The sequence below is a fragment of the Euwallacea fornicatus genome, chromosome 6 (assembly GCF_040115645.1).
Source record: "Euwallacea fornicatus isolate EFF26 chromosome 6, ASM4011564v1, whole genome shotgun sequence".
NCBI classification, from domain to species: domain Eukaryota; kingdom Metazoa; phylum Arthropoda; class Insecta; order Coleoptera; family Curculionidae; genus Euwallacea; species Euwallacea fornicatus.
The window spans coordinates 3149578-3174466 of record NC_089546.1 but is presented as its reverse complement, the minus strand read 5'-3'; the positions used below and the strand labels follow the sequence as shown (position 1 = coordinate 3174466).

At 32.0% G+C, this 24889-nt stretch overlaps 1 protein-coding gene across 3 annotated transcripts in view; it reads left to right on the top strand.

Annotated features, from left to right (window-relative positions):
- Positions 1–1879: 1879 nt before the first annotated feature.
- Positions 1880–24889, top strand: part of LOC136339785 (zinc transporter foi-like) — a 29823-nt gene continuing 6813 nt past the window's right edge. Inside the window, exons 1-5 of one of the 3 annotated variants that reach the window (XM_066283269.1) lie at positions 1880–2003; positions 12629–12798; positions 21568–21898; positions 24085–24397; positions 24498–24706. In XM_066283269.1, coding sequence (XP_066139366.1) covers positions 12635–12798; positions 21568–21898; positions 24085–24397; positions 24498–24706 — 1017 coding nt within the window. In that variant the 5' untranslated portion in view covers positions 1880–2003; positions 12629–12634. Of the gene's footprint in view, positions 2004–12201; positions 12307–12330; positions 12356–12628; positions 12799–21567; positions 21899–24084; positions 24398–24497; positions 24707–24889 lie in introns of those variants that run through there. The other 2 variants (XM_066283270.1, XM_066283271.1) reach the window with 2 other exon arrangements.

The window sequence follows — 24889 nt, the reverse complement described above, 5'->3', positions numbered from 1 at the left end:
TAAGTTTATTGAAAGAGTCGATCATTATCTGTGAGCAACGAATATACACATATGCTCAAAATCTAAGAATATAAAGATTTTTATTACTAAAATTTTCTCTTTCTGCTTTATAGTTATAGTATATGCAGCGTATCATGTTATCTGCAATGTTTATTAATGTAAATATACAAATATGAGATATTTGTAAACAGCCCTACATAATTTTTTTTAGAGTATATGGGAAAACAATGTTAAGTTAGCATATGAAATTATTGTATTGTAGTTGTTTTGTTAGGTGACGATCGATCATTGTTCTTCTATCATTTTAGTTTTTATTATTTTAAAGATGCCTAGATAACATTTATGTCAAAGTGAAATGTTATGAGCTAAAGGAATGCTCAAAGATAGGCTATAGCAAGTTATTGTTGCTGATGCCATGGGAACCACACAGAGATTTATCTCTTCCCTCTGATCCCGTTATCGAGAGACTGGCAGTGTACAAGAGACATTTGAGTAGGCCAAGAGTGATAACTCCTCATATGGACTAATATGTCCAATTAGAAGCTTAAAAAAAAGACACTGCTACTGCAACTTAGTCAATGATCTATGGGGGGGGGTCATAATGTAGCTGTTTCAAGACATGTCATCTGCAGGAAAATGAGAGAAGGAAATTTAGTTTCCAGAAGGTCTTGGACATGCCAACCTCTAAACTGAGGGAATTACACCGTTCGACTAGCATAGTCTCAAGAACATGTAAAATGGGAACTAGATCAGTTGAGAAACATTTTATTCAGTAATGAGTCAATTCAGTTTCTATCCAGATTCTCGAAGTTGGCAAGCAGTTAGTACATAAAGTCGAAATTCAATACACAAAGGAAGTTCATGGCTACAGAGGAGGCACAATCACAGTGTCAGCAGGAATTTCACATAGTCATAGAATCAATCTAATTTTTTTCAAGCATACAGTTATGTTAGAATATTCTAGAACCTGTTGTAGTTCCATACGGAAACAATATAGATTCAGATTTCATCTTAATGCACGATGAAGCCCCTTTACATATTACTAGTCATTAGAAATTTCCTGGAAAAGTAAAATATTCCAGTTTTAGACTGGCCTGCGCAATCTTTTGACCTCAACGCGATTAATCATGCATGGGACATGCTTCCGAGAAGGGTTCTTTGAAACCTGAATGAATTTCAAGACCGAAATCAGTTATTTTCAGCTCTCCAACAGCTCTCGAATGATATTAATCAACACGATTTGTATAACCTAATTCTGAATATGAAAATGCGTTTTAAGACTACCGTAAACACACGGGAGGGGCACATTTTTCATTAAACTTTAAATCTGTATGTTTTTGAAAGAGTTTTCAATAATTCCTTTTATTACAATTTATTTTTTGCATATCTTCAAATCATTTTCATGCTCACCTGTAAATCGTCTTTTATACAGATCGGTGAATTTGGCATTTGACAAATTAAGATAAAAGTAACTGTCATAAGTTCAAGGCTTAATTGAACGTAAAAAAATGATTTATTGACAAAATCTAGAATGTTTCCAGATTTTGAGCATGAGTGTATTTTTCGCAAAGAACTTGGCGACACAGTTCCGTACAGTAAACATATTTTGAAATATCGACAATAAATTTCTTCACTGTTCGAACCAACTTAATATCAATACCAAATTCGCAATTAAAATTCTTGTTTTTTATTACTTTATTTATGTAAGTGTTTTACACTTGATTTTGGGTTATTGAAAAATGTATTGATAGCTCAAGAATCGATACAGCTCAACCTTGCTACTAATCGCCTATATCACGTTTAGCCTAGAAAAAGAAGAGAGATGCAATAGTTGTCTTTATCTATCCCTTTTGGCTAACGAATGAGAGGGAGACAGAATTAAACCAACTGTTCTACAGGGAGCACGTTAACTGAAACATTTTTGTGTTTTATTTTTGGTTGGAGTCCGGTTCGGTCGGCGATCGGTGTATTGAAAATTGAATTAAGACCAGGAGATCAATCAGGTAGTTTTTAATTTTACTATTTTTACTCTTAGTAGTACTCTAAGTAGTAATTGACATTATTCATGTCTACCTTTATCAGTTAACTTATGTCGTACGCATTTGGGTTTTTTCATTCACTTTCTCGTAATACAACAGTCAGTAGCTATTCAGTTAGTTTTGTTGTCAGGTCAGAAATTTCAACCAAGAATGCATCAGGAATCCGGGATTCGAATTTCGAAATTTTCTCTGACGATATTTCTGGAACGTTTTGAAATTGCCTTGCAGTGTGTATGACCAAAATAACTACAAAAATGGATTAAAAAAGAATGAATGTGTGTCCCATGTCATTTGCCACAATTATCAAAAATCTAAATACAGATATCAAGTAGCAATAAATAAGGTTGTAGGATGTAGGGAAATAGAAATAATAGTTACCTACCTAGATACTTAATTCAAATTAATCTAGAATTTGTGATTTTGAGGTCTGTTCCAACATGGGACGAAAACATTTCGATATTATCCAAAACAACCAAAAATATAAGTGGTATATTGGTCAGAACTCCTTGCACCTCCTTGCATGTCTGACAGTGCCTAACAACCCAGAATTGGTCTTCATCCTGGTTGGAACAGAGCTAGTGGCCCTTGTTGAATTAGGGTTTAAGCTTGCTGTTCCTAATTTGGGCACCTGACCCTCATTTGTTTATACACACGGTTTAAACCTCATTTTCTGCTGAGGAGGCCTTGGTATTTGAACATATTACCCTTAGCCATCATTGTAATTATATAGCTTGAGGCTGCACAGATTATTCATTAAGCTGGATTTATAATGTCAAAGTAATATTTGCTACATTTTAAAAAGTTCCCAACATTTACAGTACATCAATATTTAATTGATTAACTCTGTGGCATCTGTTTACCTTATTACTTAATGTCATTCCAGAAGGCAGCAAAATATTTTCAAAATTCATCTGCTGTGCCTTTGCTATTTAAGAAATTCTGTAAAAAATATGTCGAAAATAATTGATAATGAAACTGAAGTGTACAACTTCAAATATTTCAACCCATTTCAACTGTACTATCCAGACTAGACATCTAGTGTTACCATATAAAAGGTTTCAAAAATTTTAGGGGTGTAAATATTTTGTACTTTTCAAAGTAAACTAATAATTTCCAGAAAATAATATTCTTTTAGCTCTGTGACAAGAATATTAAGGAAGTTGTAAATGGAGGAGACATTAACCATCCTGCCAGAGTTGTAGGCACAAAAAAACCTGATATCTATGTTACTTTTGGAGTTTATTTTTCTAAGGTTGTTGTAAATGTATAATAATTAGCTTTTGCAGCATGAAATTCAGTTTTTATTTTGAAATAGGAACATGCATGGGGTTCATTTTTATAATATGACAACTTACTCCAAGTTTAGTATTGAAGTTAGAAAAAAGTTGTTTTTTGAGATATTAGAAAACATGTTTGAACATCAGAGCTTGAAGAAAACAATGTTAAGGTTTTCGAACGGGACCCCTATATGTTATTGCATATTCGAATTCTATAAATTTTTCTGTTATAAAAAAATATAATATGACATATTTGCTTCAGTAGTTTTTGATATATATTTCTATTGAAAAGACAGAGCAATCCTAGGCAGCCATAAACTATGGGTTATAATGTATTAAATCTTTAAAATAAAATAAAAGTTTGTCAACATTAACTTCGAATCAACCTATGATGAAACATATTTTCTATTAATTATTAGTCTGAACTAACCAAATTGATGCAAAAAAAGAAACAAAAATAATTACAAATGTTCAAAGTGACTGCCATTATTGTTTATACATTTCTTGTAACCTGTGTTAAATTTCAAAATCGTATTTGTAATAAAATCAGGATTTATTAATTTATTTCAATTTGGTGTGCACTGTTCAATTTTTCAGTATCTCTATAGAATTATATGCGATATGACTAATCTAACAGGGCGCTCAGTTTTTTCAATACTTTATTTAAATTAAATATCCACAACTATTAGCAAACTTTGACATATTACATATGCTCGAAAGTGAAAAATTCGATGAATCCAAATATGCATTAATATATAAAGGGTACTATCGAAAAAACTTAACATTGACTTTTTTGAGTTTCGATGTCCATTTGTTTTTCTAACGTCATATCATAAAGGTATACGTCAATATATTATAAAATTTTATATAAACAATATTTTCCTTGCTTCAATCATAAACTTGTTGTAACTAGTTAAATTATAAAAAGTAATCCTAAATAGTATCAAGATTGGTGAAATGATTGTTAAAAATAAATATTCTTGTTTCAATCAAATTTCTTTAAGGTTGCTCAGCGCTGTTTGGTTAAAGATTTCACCATATCTAACCATAACATCCACAATACCCAATCCTGAAAATGCATAAGATTCCTTTTAGGTGACATAGGTGACGTAAAGTTATTAAGAAAAATTGTTTTGGAACAATATCCCGATAAGTTTATTAAATTTTCATATAAATCAAAATCATTTAAGATTCATTCAAGAAAATTGTTCAAAAAATTTCTCCTGCATTAAAAGAAAACGAATTGAATCAAAGTTAAGCAAACATTTCGAAAATTGGTGTAGATGTTGTCATCTTAAACGACCTTAATAGCTTTTTGTCGGATGTATCACATAAAAGGCACTTTAAAGAAAACTAAGTTTACATGCTTTTGTTTTAAAAAATTTAATTTTAGTGGAAATTAGTCTTTGGCCAAGCAGGGCTGAATCTTGAAAACCTTAATATTAAATCGAGACGTTTTTAACTATCGTAATAGTTGTTTTCCCTATCTGGGTACACACTGTATTTAATTTGTAAGAAAAAACTCTTTGATTTAAAGCTTTGTGGCATCCATGTTCAAATGTAACATCAAAACCTTTGTGAAATATCTTCCACACTATTCTTCAGGGTCGTCTAAGGAGAAAATAAACTTCAAGTCTACTTTATATGTGAGGGTTAGGTTTTGCACAACTTAATTTAAGGATACAATTGAGTAACATTTGTTGTGTCTGCGTAGCAATATATTGTTGTGATTTTCATTGTTTTATGTCAAAGTACATCTTTAATGTCGAATGTAAACAGAGATAATCTGTGTCTATAATAAGCTAACATATCAATTATTAGTTAAATTAAGCAGTCTGATTCTGGTAAGACTTATAGGACCAGTTTTTCAAACTCTTTGTAACTTAGTCAGCAAAATAATCTTCATAGAAACGACAAAAACCAAGCAGAACGTTCATAATTTTCTTTATTTCCAGGGAAATTATCCTGTTGGTTAAATTACCAGGAAAACATTAATAATTTTGCCTGCAGGCTAATCGCGAAATTGACCAATACTCCGTTATGATTTTGTCGTCTCGATAGAAATGATCCTCCGGCAAAGGTACCAAAAGCTTAAAAAAGTGCTACATAGATACATAAATTATATATTTAGTAAAATATTGGTGAGAATGTACCTATCACCATTAATTAAATAAATGTAAAATAGGCATAGATAAGGAAAATCTCGTACATCCAAAAGTAAAGTTAGTACATGTTATTATCATTTATTAAGTGTATTCCATATGCTTCTTATCTTACTATCCTTATGTTAATATTAAGTTTCATTGATCTCTCTCCATGTTATCTACCTTACCATTCCACAAGCTTTATTTTGGTGTGAATGTATATAATTATAAACTACTTATAGTATCTAGTTTAGGCTTAGCAACAAGTATCCTTATTAGGGATGTGCTAATTGGGTATGTTGCGAACAGATTGGGTTTACATTATTAAGTAATTAGGCCAAATTCGAGGCCAAATTATTGTATCTTGAGGTTCAAATTGAGAAACAACACTTTGATGTGGATATGGTTCATATCTAAATTGTTTCTTCTATCTTAAAATACGTGGGACTGCTGAGCCAAGCTTTAACCACAATTGAGTAATTTAAGAGGTGGCTGGCTATGTATCTCAGAAAACGTTAGTCAAAAGAGATTGATGGAAAGAGCAAGTAGTTTCATAATCGTGGGAAATTGATATACATATTTTTTTCCCAGTTTCTAAAATGATTGCTAGAAGGAGAAATTAGAAATCGAATTTCTGAATATAAAAAAAAATTTTTGCTCAATTTGTCTTGAAATACAATGTATATTTCGTTTAGCACCTACTATTCCAATTTTCAATTATTTTCAGATGAATCGCATAGCTGAGTTGCAAAGTACTGTGTTGTCCTTTGTAGGATTATATCTTCGAAGCCATCGCGTTGTAGTAGAATAAATCTCACAATTATATCTTAGTTTTTCAAGGGGAATGTAAGTTTCAAGTCTTTAAAATGAATTTTTTCTATGCCATACATATGCATTATTTTTTCATAAAATATAGAAAAATAATAATTTGAGATGAAAAGATCTGTCAAACAATTAAAAAATAAGTCTACAGTTTGGCATATTTATTTTTTTAAAGTTGTCTTCTGACGTTTATTTTATTGTAACAGATTTTTGAGAATTGAGACAAAATCCGGATACTTTTCTATTAACCCACGTATTTACAATTTTTTAATGTGTGCTAATAAACACTGTGTACCCCTGGTAAAGGGTAAACAGAAACCTTATAAGGATGTCTTAAATTGATTCGTTTTATAGGATATCTCAGTTATTATTGAAATAAGATACATGTGCAACATTTGATATTTAATGATACGAAAAAAGTAAGGAAAAGAATCAAAATTTATTTTATAATTCTAAGTTGAATAAATATTTACCCATTACATTTATAATTATACATACAACTATTTTTCTCTAATTTTTAAAGTGCAGAAAGTTCATGTCTGAATGAGGTACATACGTGATCAGTATGTAACAAGTTATTTTACTTTGACCGTTTTTGGAGACTAAAATAGAAAGAAGTTTCGGTATTTTGAATGTTATTTCATTTAGGTGCATATACACACCCACGGGTCACTCAATTTTTTTCAAGAAATTGAGTCTTAAAAGCAGGATTTTCCAATTTCGTTATAGAAGCGTTATAAAATCTTGGAAACGCCAAAAATAATAAATGATAAAAGCTGTAACTCGAGATATAAATATTTTTCGTTCGATGCAGTTGCATTAATGAACAATTTTAAAGCTAAGTTATAGCTCTTTAGAAAGTTTTCAGTTTGCAAAAACTGATCTGATATAAGTTGAATTGTCTCACTCAATTTTCGGATTATTTTCGTATACCTACGACAAGAAATGAATACATAAATAGAGTTTTTTTTTGCAGAGCATAGTTAATTTCATCAATCCAACAATTGGCATTATTTTGCATAATATTTCAAAAATAATATTTGATAATTAGCTAAAACATCTATTGGAGGATTTTAAAGCTAAAAGAGTTATGGAGTTGTATCACCATTCATTTTTAATTGAGATTTTCAATGATAATATTGAATATTATTGTCTAAAATTTTTCTTAAATTTGCTTCATCATCTTTTCATTTTAAATATGCCCAATGTATGATTTCCCTTTTTAACTTCTGCAATCTACGTGCAACCTTGAATACTAACTTAAAGATCTCTAAACCAATATATATTATCCGATGCATTAAGAGATTATTGATAGACTGTTGTATTGAATTTAAATTTCAGAAAAATGCTTGTCAATTTTAGCTTGCAGATATGATACTATGCATTTATTTATTGATAATAAAAGTTATGCGTAAATCTGATATTAATCATCTTTTAATTGCTATTAAAAAACTTACGATTTCAAACACAGTTTCTAAAATAATACAATTGTTTGAAAATAAACTAATTTCAGTTTCTATCATCGATAGTTGCGATGTGTTAAATAATTATGCCAATGAGACCGAAAGTTGTTGTATGTTGTTGTTTGGTCGAAGTCCAAATATATCGGAGTATAGAAACTTAAATCGAACTTATGAGATGATCATATTTCTCTTTGCTATAATTATTGGCTGTAGTCACAGGAAAAAATGTAGTAGTCATCGTAAGTGATAGAAGTTAATAATAGCGCAAATAGCACATGGTATTTACGTCATAGATACTAATTCCGCAAGATACACTATGCGTTCGATTTCATAAGAGAATGGTTTAGCCCGTACTCCGTTCTGTATTGCGTTGTTATTTTCGCTCTCTTTCATCTCTACATCAATATGCAGTTGGTTCAGTTTTGGGTCCTACGATCGGCAAATAACTTTTTCTCAAAATAGCAATTTGTCAACAAAATATTTATGGAAAAGTCGAGATTGTTCAGGGTCGCATATGCACGAGAAGTGCTCGGCAGGATAAAAATAATTTGGAACTCTGTTAAAGCCAAATTTTCAATATGTTGGCAGGTTCATTAACATCATAATTTCCGCGGTTACCAACAAACTATTTACGAAGCGTGCGATATGAAAAGTAAGTAGGTACCTCTTTGTCCTTTTTCGTCAGAGGTGACGTACTTAACTCGCGTAAGAGTAACTTGCAAGTGACAGCCAAAAGCTACACTTCGTGCTATGTCCACATGTATTACCGTAAATGGCATATGTTCATGTCACATGAATATTCAGAGTGATTCGCAACGCAATGGTCATAGAGCAGGTGCGTGCAGAGGTTCTCTTGATAAGTCTGTATTGATACGAATTTGTTTTCTCCTACCTACGTGTGGTCAGATTCAGAAAATGTCTTGCAGATATTCGAAAAACTCCATAGTTTTAGCAATGTTTTAACATAAAACAAACAAATGTGGAAAATATAATTGTTTTATTGACAGTTTTGTTTGGTAGAAACGTGAGCTAATTTGCAGGTCGAGTAAGGGTGGGACACTCGTAAAATTTTAAGCCTTTTTTAACCGTAATTTTATTAATTAAAATTTATAAGTTTTAGAGCAAATAACATTTTACGCTTATTTTAATTATTGTCAATGTTGCTATTGTTTTTAAGTAAATTATGATGCGATAGTGGTTTGAGACCCATTACATCAAACAAAAATAAAACTGCGTGTTTCAAAATTTTCCAAAAACTGCTGGACAAGAGTTGTATGGAAAAAATTGAAAATAATACACACCAGAATAAAACTAATTTTGTAATAATAAAAAATTACACTAAAAAAACTGCTTTATTCAGCATTTAAATACCATGCGGGTCTAATTGCCTCTCTCCATCCCACCTTTTTAACAATCTATTTTTTGTAATACAAAACTGCATTAAATGTGACAAGAAAACTAATTTTTTACGTTTATTTATTTTTTTAAATGTTGCTTACGTCATCGGTGGCGCAAAAAAAAATTAATATGGAAACACGGATCAAGTGATAACTCAAATTAAAGGTCTTTCAAAAATACATTCATTGGTGTCTATTAGTTTTTTTACAAAAACAGGTATAAATTTTGTAAAAAAATGCTATACAATGTCAGTGAAATAGTACGTGAAAATGAAAATACTTGTATGTTGATAGAAAATTAGTTTGTTTTCGATTTTGTACTCACAGTTGTTGGCAAATAAATAAATAAATGAAAATAACCAATGACTGTTTATAAACACAAAATCGCAAACGAACTAATTTCCTATCAACAAACTAGTTTTTTTTAATCATTTACGTACTATTTAACTGGGTTTGCATTGCATTTTTTACCGAATTTATAGCTCTTTTTCTCATAGGTTTTGAACCACAATACACCAGTGAATGTAGTTTCGAAAGACCTTTAATTTAAAGTGTCACTTGACCAATGTTTTGATTTAAAAAAATCGGTCATTTCGCTACCGATGACTTGAGCAATATTTAAAAAAATAAAGAAACATCAAACGATAGTATTTTTTTATCCTGCTTAATGCTGCTTTCGAATAAAAAAAAAAAACAATAATTTGAAAAAAGTGAACAGGGTGGAGGAGGGGGCTATAATTTAGAACCGCACAGTATATTTTTTGAATTTAAAATGTTGCATTTTTTATTGATACGGCAACAGACATTAAATATTCAAATTCGTCTGAAGTCTTCCTGAGAAAAAAGCTATAATTATTTAAATGTGGTGATCCCAGTACCAAGGGTTTAGGACGATTATATCCGCGACCTATTCATTAGTTTGGAAAGAATCACTTTAAAAATTTTCCAACATTCGCACTGAGATGTAGACAGACATTCGGTTTAGTTTTAAAGTTATACGAAAGTACAGAGAAAAATCGAGCTGTGTATTTGCGTCAGCCAAATAAGATCAATTTTTGTTCGAAATTAATTTCGCCCAAGGAAAAAATAGTCTAGATTGAGATTGAAGGTCTTGAAGATCATCAACATCACAAAACATACGACTTTTTGACGAATTCGATCGGCCAATACGCCAAGGTCGAGTCGGTCCGTGTAGCCTCCGGTTCACTCGTGACGTGTTGCATGAGACCCGACCATGTAAAAATTGTCTTTTGGATGGATAGATGAATGCTTTTAATATTTTCGAATTTTTGCTCTTACTTAAATGTATAATCATTTATTTAGAGTGACGCAAAAATTTTGATATAAGACCCATTTTTTTTCAACAATTTCAACTTGTCCTATTGAACAGAATATTTAATTGGAGATATCGTCGCATTTTTCGATATTTATGTGTCTGTTTAATTTTTTTAACAATTTAATACCGAAGCTGCGTTTATACAGGGTATCCCGTAAACCAACGATATTCCCTGGAGGGTGGATAAGCCAACTCAAAATAAGTCGATTTAACTAAACTTGCCTTAGTCCAAAAATTGATAATAACCGAAATAGAGGATGTCAAAGATAAATCACATTGTCTGTAATACGCCTTCACTACTTCGAACCAATTTCAATACATTTTATATTCGGGAATTCCTTGAGATGGTAAATTCAAATTTATCGACGATTTCGGTGTATCTTCTAGAGGGCGCCACAGGCAGCTATTAGAACTAATTTCAACTTCCAAAACTGTTTTGTGCCACGGTGTATGACACTTTGACCTAGATAAATCTTTTCTCTCACCTTTCCTTAAAAAAGGTGCCCCCTATTGAAGTCGCCAGAAGAAATGTTTTTCACGAAAGAAGCATCTAGAGCTAAACCTGACGATGCATACAAATTTATTGTCTATTAATTTTTAAATATTTATCGCTGTTTTAGTTTTTAGTAAATGTATTGTAAATTTACCTCATAAGAGGCTCATTGTCAAATTATTTAAATAATTAGGGATTCGAGTGAAACACTTGTTACTTTCAATTGCATGGTATTTATTTAACACTAAATACAAATCAAATAATATGCTCAAATTGTTTGGCATCTAGTTGGACGCAAGCGCTAATAATATAATAATAATAATCAATAAATTTGAATTTATCACCTCAAGAAATTCTTGAATACAAAAATTCGGGAAATTAGTTCGAAGTAATAGAAACGTATTACAGATTTGATTTATTTTTCCATCTTTGACATATTTTATCTCGGTTGTTATCAACTTTTGGACTGAGCCAAGTTTGGTTAAATAGACTTATTTTGAGTTGGCTTATCCACCCTTCAAGGGACATCGTTGAATTACGGGACACCCTGTATATTATATAACGCTCGAATTTTTATATCATTAGCAACTACGCAGTTTTTAGGTTCTAATCAGTTCATTGCGTAATCCCGCGATTTTCACAAATGTTGAATGTAATTGCAAAGTTTATGGTTCCATATAGCTTTTCTTATCGTAAAATTTATTATAAAATTCTCTATCAATACTGCATACTGAATCAAGCGAAATCTATTTCTTAAGATGTAGGGTTGCACAAAACAGATAAATTTGTGATATTATTAAGAGGAAAGTGTGAGCGTAATTTACATTTAGTGCAACTTATGCAGCGAACGATTGTCGGCTTCCAAAGAGAAAAAGAACAAGATATTTTTAATGAACCAAAACCTTAGTCAACAAATTCGATTGATGTCATGACCCACTTACCTGCCTAAGGTAATGAAACTCGATAGTTGTCGATTTTTTTTAAATATGCATTACACGATTCATCGTTATCCAATTTGTTAACATTGTTCGAAACTGCAATGTTTATTTTTTTTTATTCATAGATTTCATACCAGTTTTTTTTTAATATATAAATTTCCATTCATTCCCTAATTTGTTCATCTCATTTTCCGAAAGTGGCCAGACCCAATGAACACAGATTAGACATTACGTGGGTTGATTATTACCATTCGGTTATTTAAATTCCCCACCTGTACTTTTTGACCTTTTTAATCACTTTTAATTACGCGTTGTAAAAATCTCATCTGGCTTATAAGTTTAGTTATACTTTGCGATCTCTCCATGTTCGTCTGTCTATTCTTAGGTTGGAATAAAAGTGCGTATGGTGTAGTTAATAGAAATTTCATTTCCCGTTAGCGTTTTTGGTAATAAGTTCCGAATTTATTCTGATACACATAAACATACTAATTTTTATTTACTAATTATATTCGACTCTCGCCTTGTTTCCATAATGCGAGACTAATCTTATCACGAAGTAGTAAGAGCCATATCATTAATAAACATCTTTTCGGTATTGAAAAATATTTAATTTTCCGAACCTAAATGAAAGCGGAAGCGTAGAGAAACTCACACTAATCAAATAATGTTAATCGCATCTTTATGGCAATTACTACCGTAATTATCTTTTTCTCTTTCAGATTAAAATGTCTAACCATATCCTCTCAGTGTGCATATTCTGCTTTGTTTGCGCTACACATTCGCCCTGTGCGTCTCACGCCGCAATAGGACATTTAGAGCAACATCGACATGATGGCTATAAGGATCCAAACATTCCGATTATTGAAGAAAATCACGAGTTGTCATTCAGGTGAGCCAAAATTGTCCGCATTCATTCGTTCTATCCAATTGCAATTCTACCATTAACTAAACGGACATCCCTACTTCATTTAATTCATACAGTCCTTGGTGGCCAACATGTTGTACTGAAGTATTATGTGTTTTTTATGTCCATGTAGCGTGACCAAAATTAATTCAACAATTAACTATAGATTAAATTAAATCAGATGGGATGTAATCGATTAACATAATTTCGTCATAGCGTTTGATCAGTGGTTAGTGAAGCAATGTTTGTCCGAAATGATCAGGGTCATTGTTCCTGTTTTGTCTTTTTCTGTTTATAAAAGATGATATTTTTATGATTTTTTTTTTCGTAGAGCTGAAAGGAAAAAAGTGCTTGTTAACTTACGATTTTGCATTAGGTGTATAGGGTGTTTCATTTAAAGCAAGAGGAGCATCTCCGAAACCATGTTTTAGAATGAAAAAAGGTTTCAAATAATAATTGTTTTTTTAATGGAGTACCATTTTTTTGGTAAATTTGCAAGGACCTTACAAAATTCAATATTTTTGGCGGAAAAGTTTCTTTTTAAAACTTCTCGTTTTCCAGATATTAACATAGATTAAATTGGCACATTAAAAATAACACATCACATAAGTTACGAAAAAAACTCTATTAATAAAAAATAAAAATTCACAGATTCTAAAAACTAACCGAAAATCATAGTAACCATTATTTTTAAGCATTTATCAATCGAATAAAAAAGCTACGTTTGCACTAAAATGTAATTGTAATTTTTTTTTGGGGAGTATCGACTTTATAAATTTGAAAGGAACCTTTAAGACGAAGCTAATTACATATTTTCTCTTCAACTAAAGTTGTTAATTTAAAAGCTAAAAATGGACAACTTTTTCAAATTAAAAAAAAAATTCAAATGGTGTCAGCTTATGGAGAAAGGGGTCAAAACGGCGCTGCACCTAATTGGATTTATGTGCAAAGATTTCCTGAAGAAAGAATCGTCGAACTTTTTATCTAATAAGCAACAAATTTCTTGAAAAAGACAACTTGAAAACAAGTAAAAAGTCCGCAAAAAAACTGCCAACAACGAAAACAACCTAAGTAGCTATTTTAGCGGCTGTAGCTAGTGACCTCCATTTAAGTTGCCGTCAGTTATTCTGAGATTTGGGCATTTCGTTGACTAATGTGATTCGTGCTTTAAAATCGAATAAGTTGCATATGCATCATGTTTCCTGCCACATAGAATTGCATGGCAACGATATTGAAAAGCGGGTACAATTTGGTACTTGGGCAAAGAAAAAATTAGATTTGAATAAAAGCTTTTTCTTCACTGTGCCTTTTTCTGACGATTCGACTTTCACGAGCCATTGTGAGGTATTTACCTCACCATGGTGCGTGAAATGGTGGTGCCTAAAAATACACTATTGGTTCTTTGGAAATTCTCACCAGCTGAGATATGTAGAACATCAGATATTTTCGTCAATTAATGTTTAATACGGCATTGTCGGCAATAAGATAATAGGACTATTTTTTGTTGCAAGTAATTTAACTGAAGAAAAATATCGTATTTTTCCGTCACATGATCTATCGGTTTTGTTGGAAGATGTTACTTTTGATTGAAGATCTTGTTTTGTGGTATCAGAATGATGGATGTCTATCCATTTTGCTCATGTCAGGCACGAGAGGTTTTAAATGAAAAGTTTCCTGAAAAATGGTTAGAACGTAAATGTCCAATGAGGTGACCACCCAGATTACCTAATTTGACCCCACCAGACTTTTTTTTAAAGGGTTTTCTTAAAGAAAATATGTACGTTCAACCCCCAAAAACTCCAAATGATTGGAAAAATTGCACCAGAACAGCTTGTGAACCAATTACTGAAGAAATGCTTGGCAATGTTTCAGGACCGTTTACTATGAGAGTTGGAAAATGTCTCAATGCGGACCGTCAACATTTTGAGCATTTTTTCGGCTAATAAATGTTTAAAAATATATTTTATTATGATGTTGAGTTTATTTTAAAAATCTGCGAATTTTTATTTTCCATTAATGTCTTTTTCGTAATTTAAATCGTGTATCATTTCAAAAGTGCCGCTTCAATTTTTGTTGTTATCTGGAAAACGAGAAGTTTTAGAAAAAACCCTTTCCAGCAAAAAATGCTTACTTTTTTAAGTTCTTTGCAAATTTACTCAAAAAAAGGGCGTTTCATTTAAAAAAAGAAAACTGACCTTGATATCCTTAAATGGCCTTGAAATGATATATAAACGAATAAAAATTTGCTTCTGTGGGTTGGACGTCCTTTTTCATGACAAGTAATGTTTATTTGAATCTTTTTTTATTTAAAATTTGGTTTCGGATACAATCGTTTGTGTCACTATATATGAAACGCTCTGTATTATATCGTTTTTATTTAACCGCGGTGATCGCAAAGTGGTCATATACGTACATATGTGTTGCCTTAGAGATACAATGTGTTATATACCAAGAGTTAAGAGAATAAGTTAGCTCTTATCGGAAAGAATATTTTATTCCTTAAGCAACACAGTTTATTAAAAGATATTCAGCACTCCTTTTCTGTTGATTTATGAACATTATCACCCTCTTTCGGTAACCATGACCTGGATGAGATTAATTTTCACGGTTGATTTTAAAGATTGATCTCCAATAATAGACAAGAACCTCGTTAATGGGACTTAAGTATTGGCCCGTTCTATGTAATCTACAATTTTTGTACAAAAGCTACTTTCATATCTTGGTTCATTAGCAGCCTAAGTTAGAAAATAAATCGTGAAAATACCCGGTATTGAATCGCAGGAAATTCTACGATTACGCTCCCTGAGCTAACCAAAATTCTCATTTACCAGCACCATTGTCTAACATGTTCATTAGGAACGTTCATCTTTGTTATCAACTGTGGTTCGCTGATGATTTGACGTTATTCGTGGAGATTTAAAATGTATGAAGATGTGTTAATTACAGAATGATTTGGATAAAATAACAGGATGCAACATCTCGATATAAAATCGACGAAAAATTTTCTATGAAAAATCGACCTTTAAAATTCGACCTTTTTCATATACGTTTATTAATCTCATCTTTAATCTGTCTGACTATTTACGAGTATAACATCATAAGTATGAATACTTTATACATTTTTGTTATTAAGATATCAATTATGTCTAATATGAAACCACACAACTGTAAAATTTACTTCAATTAGTGATAAAAACGTTTGTTATAGGCTTGGATTGAGAACCTTTATACCAGTTTGTTTTCTTAATAAAGTTAAGTCAAGCTAACCATTAACATGCCCATATTTAGTGGTTCATATAAAGATTGTAGCACTAAAGTTTTATTTCAATTCATCCGTTTTTTCAAAATCATAATAGAATTATTTTTACATAAAAATTGGGAGGGCACTTGTTGGTCTATGTTTATTTACGGATTTAACCTGGAATGTCATAAATTGTTAAAGAAGCATGAATTTTCTGATCAAAGATATGGATTCTTCGACTTTAAGTTTCCTTTAATATGTTATATAAATTTCGAAGTTACTTCTGGTATAAGTCGATTATACTAAAGTTGCTCCTCAATATCTGTCTGAAAAAATAGCATATAAAACAGTTTCCTCCAAATGGATTTGATTACGAGCCAAATTTCTGCTCGCTAATTTGTTTTTCGAACATTTTCACGCTTCATCTTAGCTGAGGAAAAATTACCTTCAATCCGGATAAATTGGTTAATTTTTAGTATAATGAACTCGCCACTATATGAATCATAGAACGCCATATAGTGATAGATGGATATGCTGTTTCAAAGAAATAAGTAGCACTCAATCTTTTTTTGAGATATAACCGAAAAGGGAGTATTGGTCGATTGGTCGAATTGGTGGAAAACACGTTAGGCGATTAAAAGTACATAATAGTTTCCCTATAAAAAAATCATAATATCACGTTTAAAGGACTAGAGGATAAGATCTCTCTCTTTTTATGTCATGTATTCATAATAAACGTCAGGGTGTCCACACAAAAATCCTACTCCCCTTCCAACTTTTTAAGATATTGAAATAAAAAAAAAATTAACAAAAAGTGCGTGAAAGTTCATGTAATTTTTCAAGATAGTCAGCAGTTTCATACAGGCTGTTTAATAAACGTGTGCCAAACCAATACTGCTTTTTTCTGAACGAATAGGCATAGTTTTTTTCACATATTTAAATTCTGCGTTTTATGACGAATTCAACGATATATACTTACATGTCATACCTTAAATCCTATATTTTTTTAATATAGTTTAAAGGGATTCACTCCCTTGCAATATAATTCAATGGCGATATTCTACAAATATGTATATCCCAGTTAGCTTTAGATATGAATTTTTTGTTGTGTACATGCCAGTTTGGCAGCGAAATTGTTGACATTTTATTAGTCACCAACACCGTTTATGTGTCTATGCGTGAGACATTAAATTTCAGACAATGAAATTTTCACACCCTGTATTTCCGCAACGAAGCATTTTTGAGATATAGTTTATATCTAAAAAACAAACAAAATTACCTTTGTTTTAGCTGAAGAATACGCTCCTGAAGTTATGTACCGTACTTAGGAAACACCCTGTATATCGTTGAATTAGTAATAAAACGCAGAATTTAAATATGTCAAAAAAGTTATGTTTAATTGTTAAAAAAAAATGCAATATTGGGTTGGCACACGTTTCTTTAACACTCTGTATGAAACTGCTGACTATCTTGAAAAACTTCAAGAACTTTCAAGCACTTTTTGTTGAAAAAAAAAAACTATTTCAATATATTAAAAAGTTAAACGGGGGCCTTTTCGCGTAGACACCCTGTACATAATCTAAAAATTTTTCTGGATCAACATCAGACATTATTCACTATTTCACCTCATTAATTCTATTCATTTTGTTTTGTTGTAATTTTTTCTCTATAATTTCTACCTTGACTAACTTGGGTGTTACTTCATCGCAAAGTTCTATTCCGCTCCGTTGTAGATGTTAACTATGGTATGGGTTTTGCCGCTTTCTTAATATTAAATCGCCATCAATCTGCCTCATTATTAATGTTAACGGGAAATGCTGCAGGTAAATGAAATGGGTGCATAAATTTCCGTTCACGGAATGGTAGTAGTAATTAAGATATATTAATATTAAATTGCATGTGGTCATGTAGCGTCCCATAACGTTCGAACAAAACAACCTGGACATGAGAATTAAAGCAATTCATCGGATTTGGGCCTACTTTAATATTCCAGCTTTAAGACGATTCATTTATAAATTCCTATTTTATTTTCCAATCTATTGACCGAAACAACGTGTGGTCATGGAGGAAAATGTCGCAATAGGTAATAAACCATAAACGTAGGACGTTGGCTAAGACATTTTAATATTTCGCATCAAACTCCTCGCTAACAACTCTTCTAAAGACATGCAGTGTGATCTTCTCTTGACTCGATAGTATGGGATTCACCGGAGCATCTACCCACTAAAAACCTCAGGTTTCCTTTTGGTGCAGCCTGCAATGACCCGGAAGGTAAAATGTCATAGTCTAGGGTCTTGGGAATTCGGCACGCAGTTGCATTTAGGGTCGACGTTATTGTCTCCCTTCAGTGGCATGCTCCATCCGCTCGTGGTCTTCGACCATCACAGAAATGGCATCGTTACAGTGGTCCCATTTCGTTTTGTCTTTCAATATCACGTTGATAGGGGATGTTGCAGTTAAGTGGTCCAGGTATTCGTTTAGCGGTTTTCGCTATTTATCGAATAACGGGCATTAGCAAATGCAGTGTTCTGTAGCATCGACAACTTCGCTGTTTTCTCAATCTAAACCCGTTTTCCTTATTTTGTAGATGTAGTTCTTGAAGCTATCGTGTCCGCTAAGCGCTTAAGTTTACACGATGCTCATAGATCTAGGTCAGTTCGTTGGTCCGCTGCCCCTTGTCCGCCGGTCTTGTCCATCGTATGTGCCACTTCTGGATGGTATATTGCCTAGCCCCTCGTCTATTTACCTTTGTGATCCAAGGAATCTTCCCAACAATTGGTATCAGATACATTTTTTCCAAGACATGTCTTTGGTAATTTAATATTTACTTTAGTTTTTTTAATGATAATCCTTTACATACATTGAAAAAATATATAAAAGCAATTAAAGCAGTACTTCTTCTTTTAAACGTGTGTTATTAGAAAATATATATTCCAATAGTTGTGGTACAAATCAAAGATATCTAACGTGTAGCAGACATCCCTAGAATTGACCAGCATAATTTCTCACAATTTAGCAACTTCTCTTTCTGAATTAAGGGTTCAGATATATCTTTTGGATGATACAGAAATGTTTTAAGATTTCTGAAGATTTTTCATGAATTTTTATATCATTGATCTGGTTGTCGAAAGCTCTAAGAACTGTCTCGAATCATTAATTTCTCTAAACCTAGAAAATTCTAAAGAAATTGAAGGACTGATATTTTGGTACGATTTGTGGATGTGTAACCTTCGTAGGTCCACAAAAAAATTTGCTGCAAATGTCAGCAGACATTAGTAAAGGAAATTTAGACACGATGTTCATATAACTAATCAGTAATATACCTAAAATTGGAGCTTATCCAAGATAATTTATAGACTTCCGAGGTATATTTATCATCATATAGAAATTTATGGAGGTTTCTAGATCCTAGCAAATTAAGGCATTTTTTCATTAATAACTTCTCAAAATTTGGAAATTGCACAAAGAACCAAGGGGCGTTGGATGCATTATTGAAGTGACAGAAATTTCTGGAGGCTTCTATAAACTTTGGAAATTTTTGGACCATTTCTAATGTTCTCAGTTATTGAGAGGGGCAAGAACTCGTCAATTAACCCAATACTAATAATTTTAAATTTGTGATTTCAGCGAGAAAAATTAGGGACTATAAAATTTTTGGAAAACCGACGACTCAAATATTATATTAGACTAATGTGACTATTAGAATAAATTAAGTTTCAATATATTTATTAGAATTTTCAAGTGCATTTTGTTCGAATATTGGAATAATTCCAAAACAAATCTTAGCCTTAAAAAATAGATAACATTTTTCAAGCACGAAGGTGTTTTAAGGTGTTAAGAAAATAACTTTCATAAGTTTAATTAACTATAGTGAACATAATTTGAAACAAAAAAGTTCCTTACAACAGGTGTCCTAAATTCAACCATTTTTCGGGAAAACAGATCGAATATTATGTTATTTTTCTGGAAATTGGCAATGTCGCGTCGTACTTCTAAAATTGCATAGTTGAGTATTTTGATACCAAACATCGACAAAAACTATGTTTTTATGCACGAATTTTTTCTTTCTGATTCGGAGCTATGTATTTACATAGGTATTTTGTTAAAGTATTAAGGGACTAAATTTAAAAAATTCAAATAATTCTTCATTGGTTAGATAAAAGTACTTCCCTTAAATTATTATCAACTGTTAATAACACCTACATATCTATGTATATATATGTCGGGGTAACATTAGGAATATTCTCCATCATTGATAATTTTGATGTTTTATTAAGTAAATTGATAGTAAGGCAAGGCTAACGAATTCACCACTACTCGACCGCAACCTTTCCCTTCTTTTCAATTACTGCCTTCTTCACAGTTCGCATTCCCCGTGGTCCTCTCGACTCAAGGGAATGGTACCTGTTCGTCCTGGTTTTCCCACGGACCGAAACTTCACACATGGCCCTTAATTGGGTCGGTAATAGTGACCTCGTTCGACAGTGCTTTATCTCCACGATAAACCTGTCAACCTGATCTTCAGCCTTATTGCTAACTCAAATTTTACATTAAAAACTTAAGAACTAATAAATCTCCGACATATACATATATATGTTTTTTTTCTTCTTTTGTTTCTTTATTCTTTTTCCTTCTCTTTTGTTTCTTTTCTTTTTTTTTCTTCTTTTGTTTCTTTATTACTCTTTTTCCTTGTTTTTTGTTTCTTTTCTTTTTTTTCTTCTTTTGTTTCTTTATTATTTTTTTCCTTCTCTTTTGTTTCTTTTCTTCTTTTTTCTTCTTTTGTTTCTTTATTATTTTTTTCCTTCTTTTTTGTTTCTTTTCTTTTTTTTCTTCTTTTGTTTCTTTATTATTTTTTTCCTTCTCTTTTGTTTCTTTTCTTTTTTTTTCTTCTTTTGTTTCTTTATTATTCTTTTTCCTTCTTTTTTGTTTCTTTTCTTTTTTTCTTCTTTTGTTTCTTTATTATTCTTTTTCCTTCTTTTTTGTTTCTTTTCTTTTTTTTCTTCTTTTGTTTCTTTATTATTCTTTTTCCTTCTTTTTTGTTTCTTTTCTTTTTTTTTCTTCTTTTGTTTCTTTATTATTTTTTCCTTCTTTTTTGTTTTTCTTTTTTTTCTTCTCTTTTTTTTATTTTTCTTATCTTTAGCCGCATTATCCGAATCTGTAAAAAATGGCGGTTGCCATTTGAAATTAAAAAGTTAACTCCCACTTCAATCAATCTTAGCACCAATACGTTTTCCCCTCAGAGTGGTTAAAGTTTGATACTACACGTTTCTTCAGACGATACCTAATATTCAAGATATTTCTACATTCTAGGTTAAATGTTACACGCTGTACCTAAAGAGTCTCCATTTCCTCGTAAAAACCCATCGACCAAACTGGTCTTTATGCTCATGATACATATTCATAAATTAGACTAAACATTGTTGCAAACCAAACTTATGATCTAGATCTGGAAATGTTCCAACAGAGAAATCGGCCGAAAGGGGCAAATTTATTTACTTAACGAAAATTCCCAGGGAAAAGCGACATTCAAACCACCGACCAGACAGCCCTCCCGATGCCAACCAAAGCGCGCAACAACACCACCACTACAAACGGAATTGGGTAACGAAATCAATGAGAGAAAATGAGGGTGACAACTTTTTCCCCGGAGAATCCGACTTTTTGCGACGGATATTTTTGAAATTTGGAGACGGAGAAAAAATGACTGCAGACGGACTTGGCAAGCTCCTGAAAAAGCTGGATTTAATGCAGATTTTGTCGGAAAGATTGAAAATGCACGGAGACGAGGATTTCTTGCATGTGGACGTTCGGAAGGAGGCCAGGGAGGTGGATCAAAATGATACCGTAAGTGTTTATTGATGGTTGTAACCTCTGCCACAGCAGAATGGAGAAGACTGCTGTTCCTCGAGTGTTTGTGTCGATTTAGGCAATATTTATCGAATTTCTGCTCTCCAAAGACTTCAGTTGATCGAAATTTCGTATAGCTTAATTGCGATCTGACGACATTAGATTTTTTCACAGTTACGCAATTTTTGAACATACGTATTATCTATTTGGCTCCATTTGGAGTGTTGAGATATTATAGATAATAGTTTATTTTTAGCTCATTCGGCAAATATCTGGTTTCTAGTAGAAGATTCCTGGATAATGATAACATTGTCTTTTCGTTACAAATAATACATAAATAATGCGTTAAATCAACATTAAACTACTCTTGTTAGATTTTACGGCATAAGAAGTTATTAATATTGATGCTTATAGTTGGATTTCTTGATAACCTCGTCATACACTCGTGTTCTTTTTTATGTAATTAATATTTTGAAACGTCCTAGTAATTTAGACACGAATCCGCAGAAATATCCATTTACCATATTGACAAAAGTTACATTCAGTAATTAAAGAACTTAATTAAATTGGTACAAATATAGTGATTAATCATCTGATAATTTGAGAGATTTCACTTTAAAAATATGCAGTACATACATTCTTGTAATACCTCCAATTGCATGACTGTAATAATGATTTCACTTTAACAATAGCCCGTTGTTTCGTTTACAATAGGAGGTGCTCTGTTCATAAGCAATTGCTGAGCTGAATAAAAACCTCATAATGAATATGAGAAAACTCATCAATACAGATGAAAGGTTTTGCAAGCAACAGTGCCGGCGACACTACACCGCAGTATTAATCGTCGATAAAATTTAATTCGCACTGTTTGGGAGACTATACAGGATGAGCCAAATACCATGAAATACCATTGCTATGTCCTACATGGTGAGAACGACGAGACCGGTTAAATTAGAGAGAATGTATCAAAGTCGGGGCTTAGTTAATATTATAAAACACTGATGCCAATTTTTTCTAATTTTCCGAGGTATTGGGGAAAATCTGAAAATGCCAAAATTTGATTTTCATAATAAATCGAAATAAGGGTTTTTTTAAAGAAATTTTTCATACAAGAGATTTATAATTTGTGGGGGTCTTGACATTCGCCATTTTCTAAATTCGATATCTGGCCTAGTTTACCAAATAATGAAATAATGAACTAACCTGATTTTTTTTTGTTTGTTTAACTTGGGCTTAGATAAATTTTGGCATATTGTGAAAGTGTCCATTAAACTCTTTTCAAAGATGTACCACATGATGACATTTTCCAGCGTTTTGGTTTAAAAAAGACCATCATCAAAGTTTTTTTTTTTTATAAATGTCAACAGAATTTTGGCACAAATATGAACATTTACGAGTAAATAAAAAATTTTAATTCTTAAAGTAATAAAAAATTCTTAAAATATCAATGTTCAAAATAATCCCCATTATTTCTTTTCCGTTAACATTTATAAAATAACTCTCAAGACGGTTTCTTTTCTACTAAAAGGTTGAAAAATGTTAACACGTCATACATCGTTAAACAGCACTTAATGAGCATTTTTGACATAAATCAAAATTCATCTAGGCCCATATAAAACAGACTTGTGGACATTATCTTGAAAACCAGGTCAAATTTAGAAAATCGCGCCGTCCTCAATCCCCAACCATCCAACCCATCAAGAGTCCAAAAAAGTGTAAAACTTTCTTATGATTTTTTTTAAATCTTTAGTGTACGATTTATTATAAAAATTAAAATTTTAAGATTTTTCTCGGTATCTTGAACAAGAGGGAAAAGTTAGCAACACTGTTTTCGAATGTTAATTAAGCCCCTAGTTTGGCATATTTTCTCTAATTTAATAGAGTTCCTAGTTTCTGCCGTTTAGAAAGAAAATAGCAATGTTGCCCCATGACATTTGAGACACCCTGTAGATTGCCAACTGATCTGCTTTTTCTCAGAGAGCAATTTGATAAGAAAAGAATTCGGCGCCAAACTCATGTAATTTGTGTGAGATCAAAAATTAAGATTTTCTGGAAATATCGGCAAAAACGTTGATTTTTTCTCTAAATGCAAGGTTTTGTTAAAATTTTTCTTTCTCTGTACCTTGTTGAGCAATGAAGAGCTGTAGAATGTTGTCAAGCAATTAAGAAATGTTTCCTTTCAGTGCTTTAACAAGGAGACAATCATAGCCCTACAACAATCTACCGAAAGTCAACCACTAAATCACAGCACTTTCTCCGAAATCTGTCCTCTTCTGGTCTACAGTCTTCTCTCTGAAACTTGCTCAATAAAAGAAAAAGGCGAATTTGAGGTGTCGGCATCACAGTTTTCGGGTGTGGATGCGAAAATATGGATGTATTCCAGTCTGGCTGTGCTACTTATCAGCGTTTGCGGAGTAGGAGCCTTGGTCATTATCCCGTTGATGCAGAAAAGGTTTTACAAACCCTTGATCCAGTTTTTGGTAGCTTTAGCTGTAGGTAAGTCCTTGTTGATATGTAAGTGTTTAAATACCGATTTTTAATCTTTTGTTGTTGTCTATGTTACACCAGTTTCTGTAAAAGAATTGTTTTTACAAAGGTACTCTAGCCGGTGACGCCTTGCTTCACCTTCTTCCTCATGCCATGAGTGAAAGTCACAGCCCGACGGAAGACCACGATCCCCATATAGAAAACACGTGGAAAGGTTTGGTGGCCATGATGGGCCTGACCTTTTTCTTTGTTATGGAAAGACTGATTTTCGTTGCTGGGAAATGGAGGAAAAATAAACAGAAACATAAGACTGATACAGTAAGTGTATTATTTTTGTTAATTTAGATGGTTATTTTGCTACACTTGGTGAAAAGGAAATACATATTAAGCTTGATAAAATGGTTCATGGAGAAAATCTCTAGGCATATTCTTATGGACGATTATTAGGTGAATATCATACATTTGACTAGTACCGTATAGGTGATTCTCCGGATGCTGACA